This window comes from Vicugna pacos, unplaced genomic scaffold (assembly GCF_048564905.1).
Source record: "Vicugna pacos unplaced genomic scaffold, VicPac4 scaffold_116, whole genome shotgun sequence".
Taxonomy (NCBI): domain Eukaryota; kingdom Metazoa; phylum Chordata; class Mammalia; order Artiodactyla; family Camelidae; genus Vicugna; species Vicugna pacos.
The window spans coordinates 966,601-972,600 of NW_027328796.1; the positions used below are offsets into that span (position 1 = coordinate 966,601).

At 49.6% G+C, this 6,000-nt stretch overlaps 1 protein-coding gene across 1 annotated transcript in view; it reads left to right on the top strand.

Moving 5' to 3' along the window:
• LOC140694984 (uncharacterized) overlaps positions 1–3,612 on the top strand; it is an 80,603-nt gene extending 76,991 nt beyond the window's left edge. Inside the window, exons 13-17 of the mRNA XM_072957977.1 lie at positions 575–762; positions 961–1,159; positions 1,756–1,822; positions 2,735–2,851; positions 3,271–3,612. Of these exons, the coding sequence (XP_072814078.1) occupies positions 575–762; positions 961–1,159; positions 1,756–1,822; positions 2,735–2,851; positions 3,271–3,340 (641 nt within the window). The 3' untranslated portion in view covers positions 3,341–3,612. The remainder of the gene's footprint in view (positions 1–574; positions 763–960; positions 1,160–1,755; positions 1,823–2,734; positions 2,852–3,270) is intronic.
• Positions 3,613–6,000: the final 2,388 nt, after the last annotated feature.

Here is a 6,000-nt window from a genome sequence, read left to right on the forward strand (position 1 = left end):
TAAATTACATGTCTATGATGAAGCACTCTCTCGAGCCGGGTATTCCAGTGCATACTGCCTTTATTTCGAAACTGGCTTCTCAGAAGCCTGTGGTCTCCACTGCAGGTCTGTCTCCAAACCCAGGGCCAGCATGGTAACTCTGCTCCCCCTGTCTATTCTGGAAGTTCTAGGTGTCCTCCATGGCCCTTCCACCATTATGTTTTTGGAAAACCCCGCAGATGGAATGGGCCTGAGAACAGGAGAGCTGGATGCCAGAAGCCACTGCCCAGTGTGAGGCTCCTGGGAGGGGCATCTCCTCTCCGTGGGCTCTGATCTAACCTCCCCTCTCCCCCACCCCCACCCCTCTCCTCCTGCATTTCCTGATTGATCCCTGGATAATGGTCCATACCAGGAATGACCTGGGAGAGGTTTTATGAGTCTTTAAGTGGAAAAAAAAAAGAAATCTTTAGACAAGTTACTGAAAGTAACTTCCAGCTTTACCGGGAAAGACCTCATTCCAATGTTTAAGGCTAGTTGACAGGGTGTCAAATTGCTTAACCACTCACATCTGAGCAAGTGCTACCTCTCTCTCCAGCTCCCCGCAGCATCCACCTGTGGCAACTTGGCCAAAAGAAGGCAAGAAAGCTCTTTCCCCTCGCCAGCACCAGCGTGGCTTTGGAGTCAGTGGAGGCTGAGAGAAAGAGCCCCGCCCTGAGGTTTGAGGGGCCTCCAGCCACAGCCAGAGGAGCGGGGGTTTTCAGAGTGGCCCAGCAGGGAAACCAGGCAAGGCCACCTGGCCCAAGTCTTCCCTGCCCAGAGAGCCCCATGAACTGCTTTGGGCCACACTCCCCGTTTGGGCCCCCTGCAAAAAGATACCACGGGAGCCACACCTGAGAAGGCAGAAGGACAGCCCTTTAGCCTGGGGTCCCAGCAGGTGTGTCCTGTGAGACCTGTGGCCACATAAGTTCCTTGTCTCTCCAGGTCACTGAAGGGACTGTGCTGGGCATCTTGGTGGTCAGGGACATGGGAACACCTCTAAACTCTGAAGAAGGACAGAGAGACTCTTCCTGGAAGCAAGGATTCCAGGGAGACACCTTGCCCAGAACTGGGGGACTGTGTCCTGAGCAGACCCCTGGGAGGCAATGTGGGGCTGTGGGGTCCTCTTCTGAGAAGGGAGCAGGTGAGTTTTCCGGGGGTGGGGTCCTGCTTTGTCCAGATATGTCCTTGTGTAAGACTCATTTACAAACACCTCCAAGTCCACCTAGGGGTGGCCCCAGAGGTGGGGGTAGAGGAGGAGAGTGAAGGGTGCAGACTTAGGGCCCCCTGAGCCACCCAGGGAGCCAAGGGTCAGTGGGAACATCTTGGGAGTCTAGTGCAGGGGTGGAGGACGAGCACTAAGAACATGCCAAGTCATGCAATAAAGTGACCCGTGACCACGAGACACAGGTGGCCGTACACCAAAAGAGGCAGATAGAAATTTAGACCCAGGATCTGAGAACCTTGAGAGGGGCTGGAGGGTCCCAGGAACCCTCAGGAACAGCTCTTCTAGGGGCACAGACATCCCAATACACACATTTCTCATGGAAGCTTTTTGGGGTGCAGAGTGAGTTACCAGGATCCTGAACTTAGTATGGAATCACGGTTCCTGGCAATAAATTGCTGTCATTTGTCCCTGGACATGCACAGGGGAGCTGACTGCTGTGGGGGTCACTGCAGGACTAGAATCTTCTGGTGTCTGCTCTGTGACCACAGAAACCCAGGGGGATTTCTCAACAGGAGAACCTGGAGACCATGCCTGCAAGGACCACCCTCATGGGATGGCCAAGGAGCTCGTGGTACCCAGGTCACCAAGTGACGAAGTTGTGAGGTTGCCTGGGGAATCGTGGGGGCATGTAGATTTCTGAGGTCAGCACGTGGGCCCAGCACTGCTGGATGGTCTGCACAAAGAGGGGCCTGCCCTCCTGATGATGGCTCTTAACACCTGCAGGGAAACTGCTCCCAGGGCTCCTGGAGGTCCATATTGAGAGTGTCCTGCCAGCCTTGTGGGGTCACCTTCCCCTGATGCAGAAGCAGACCTCTCTCCCTTGAGGCCCAGGGGACACCTGGCTCAGGTGCCACCTGTGTGCCCTGGACACGCAGAGCCCCAGAGCTCTGGCACAGCCTGGGGTGTGGTGGTGTCCGGGCAAGAAAGGCCCTGGGAAGGGGGTCATTCAAGGGCAGAGGCCACTCTGCAGGGATGCTGGACCTGGCAGCAATGCACTGCTTCAGTACTCCCTTGGGTTGGGTCTCCAACCTGTGGGATGGAAGGGCCACTCCTTCCTGTGTTGCAGTCGGGGGAACTAGATCCATCGTCAAGGTCAGCCCTGAAAATGGAGGCTGCGCTACCTCCATTCCTGGAAAGAAAATCAGTCCCCTCCAGTCCAGGTGATTCAGAAAGTCATTCAGCAATGTTCGGGGCCCCCACTTTAGGCTTTGAATTAGAGCTGAGCGGCTTAGGAGGCCAGATCCCTGACCGTGGCTCCAGGAGCAGGTTTTCTGCTGGGGGACAGGATCCTCACAAACACCTGTGTCTTTGTGGGACACTCCCCTCTGACAAGCTGGGAGGCAGGGTGCAGTTGTGGGAAATCGTGTTTACATGAGCAGAGGGCCACCATGTGGTGGGGGCACAGGAGACTGTGAGAATGAGTCCCACAGCCTTTCTGGAATCAAAAAACTGGCAAATGTGAAAAAGTGCATAATTTGTTTTATTGAACAGGCTGCTTATGTACGTTTGGAGGACCAGGTTCAATGACTCAGCATCCCTCCAGGACAATAGCCTCAAGAGAAGAACAGACAGAGCAGGAGGAGATCTGGGGTTTCTCCCAGGAATGAGGTGGAACAGGGATTTCTGCAGATTTGCAAGGAGTCCCCGACCACTGAGCATGGGGTTACAGCCCCACGAGACCCCTGTCATGTTTGGCTTGGGCTCTGGTTCTGGCCTGCTCATGTATTCTTCCAGCAGAGTTCCAGAAACTCAGAGGGTGGACTTAGAGGGGCTGCGTTTGGAACCTAGTGAGGAGTTGGAGGGTCCTTTATATTGAGTCCCTTCATCCTAATCACCGTAGCTGAAGCCCAACACCCCCCAGGCCCCCATGGTTGCCGTGGAGGGAGAACAAGCCTGGCAGGCGACCTAGGGGTCCCACTACTGTGTCCTTCCCTTGTCTTCGTTCCCTTTCACCCCGGAAGGTGTGATTGTCTCGTGTCATGGTGGCCTCCACAATGTCCCTCCCAGTAATCTCTCTTCTCCATCAGGTGGGGTTCCCAACCCCGCTCAGCCTTCTCTGCATGGATGCTGAAGGACCAGGCCCACCTGAAGTTCTGAGCTCGAGCAGTAAGGTGGAAACAAAGAAACCAATGGAAAAAAGAAGCAAGTGATTGTGGCAAAGCTCCCCACCACAGAGAAGCTGCCCTGAGTGGAAGGGAGAGTGTGGGCATGCCCGTTTGTTTCCTATCTCCCAGTGCTCTTAGCTTTCTTATTGCCTACCTGCATGGTTACAACAAAATGATCTGCAAAACTGAAAATATTTACTCTCTTGCTTTTACAGAAAAGGCTGGCCAGCCTCTGGTCCGGTACCAGGCAAGAGATTGGAGTTCCTTTCCAGTTTGGAAACATCTTGGCAGGCCCAGGTTTGCAAAGGTCTTTAAGAGTAGTTACGGAGTTTTGCTTTTAAACTTTTTTACGGCTGTATATACTTGTGAGATGTGGTTGTGATGTATAATTCTGAGCCGGGATTTTCTCAAACTGTTTCTCACTTCTTATACCAGACATTCCTAAATTCCAAGTGGAACTGCATATTAAGGAAGCCATGGAATTTAGCAAAAGGATACAGATCTCATTTCCTTTTAAGCATCGGTGTACCTCCATCATGGCAGTATTTGTTATGTGTTATTGATAGGGGAACTAAGTAGTAAACAGATTAATAGAAAATAGGGGATTTTAGGTACACAGGTTCATCTTTTCAACATTGTTTGTAATATTTGCAGTTTAAGATGACCATTCCTGAGAAACAGGCAGCCTCTTAGAATGAAATAGCATTTCCTCTGAACCATAATTAATTTTTATTTTGTAGACAGCAGGAAGGGTAATAACACGTCACACATTTGGGGACGTCAAAGAGAAAATGTAACTTTCTGGGAGCTCACTCCCCCGCCTCCCCCTGCCCTTTTTACTGTCCCATTCTCCCTGGAAGGCTCTTTCTTATCTTCTGCTCATGGCTCCAGTAACTCTTTCTTCCTCCTTGTTCCTCAGCTGGTAAGGTTAGTTTTCTACTTTGAACAAGCAAACAAGCCAACAGAAGAGAAATTTCACAAGCAACTCCCAGCACATCCGCTCACCTTCTGATGTCTGTGACCTCACTCTCGGTGCCCCACCGCTTATTAAAAGTGGCATCGAAAGCCAGTTCCTCCAAAAGTCCCCGAGGCCCCATCCCTCCCATCTTCTCTGGGTTGTCACTCCCAAAACCATCCTCTCTTTCACTGCCTCATCTATTTTGTTCTCCTGCTAGTTGGCACCATCAGTATATAAACGTCCATCCTCTTAAACCAACAGCACTCCTTGACCCTAATTCACCCCCACCAATTGCCACCCTGTGTCTTTGCAGCAAATCTTTAAGGAGTTGTTTAAACTCACTGTCTGCATCTTCTCTTGAGCCATCCCCTTTTACACCCATTCTGGCTTTTCGCCTGATCCCTCGCTCTATGGAAACTGCCCTGTCAAGGCCATCAGTGACCCCATGTTGCTAAATATAGTGGTCAATTTTGACTCCTCATCATGCTTGGCCCCTCGGCAGCATTTGACCCAGCTCTTCCATCCCTCCTACCCCGTGTTCCTGCTTCACTCAACCCCCAGCCCATCTCTCTGTCTGTTTCTGCTTTTGGCCTGCTGGCTGGTCCTTTGCCAATGTCTCCTGTTTTTTCCAAACATATACTGTGGGTGTTCCCCAGGGTGGGTTCCTGGGCCTCTCCTCTCTCTCTCTGCTATTCCTTTGGTGGAAGCAACCCAGCCTTGGAAATTGGCATGCCATCAATTTCTCGATTTCTCCAAAATTCCCTGATTTCCCCTTTCCATCTGAGCCTTTATCCCTGAGACTCACATCACATTCTTTTCCTTTCATTCATCTTGCTTTCACATTCATACATATGTTCTACTATGAAATTACTTTTCCAAATTTTGAATCAGTACATATATATCATGTAAAATGCTCAAATATGTATTATTTCCACTAAGATGCTAATTCTACCTTAGAACATTTCTGCACTTCTGTATTTATGTGAATAAAGCGAATAGTATTTCTACAAGCCTCATAGTTAAACACTGTTAGTTTGGGGCTATTATGTAACATGAAATAATGGTACATCAACATAGTCGTTTTTCATTTATTTTTATGTAACACCGAGATGAGGTTTTTGCCCTGAAGACTGGTTTTATTGAAATTTTACCTACGTTACGGACAGTCAGTTTATGTGAAAGCCCTCATTTCTCCCCTTTTTGATATATGCTCCATTTGGCTATATATAACATATAACTTGGCATGAAACAAAATTCCCAAATCATTCACATAATACAATTAATATGTTTAATTATATTTTTTAAATGTTAAAAAGAAAAAGAAAACAGATTCCTCTACCTATTAGGCACTTCTGTGGCAATATGTAACACACCCCTTAACCATGACATTGAAGAACTGAGCTGATACCAGCCCCTTTCCACCTGCTCAGCCCCACCTTTTCCCATCCCCTTTCCCATCCGGAGAGGACATCCCTCCCATTGTCCAGGCCCAGATGTTGGAACCATGTCCTTTCTCTCTCTTTCTTTTACACTCACAGACAGCAAATCCAGCTTGTTAGAAAATTCTGGATATTCTGTCTTAATTAAATACCTGCTCTCTGCTCCCCGCCCTCCTAAGAGCCACCTTCAGCCTTTCCTGGATACCAATAGCCTTCTGTTTCCATCTTGCTTTCCTACAATCTCTCATCCACACA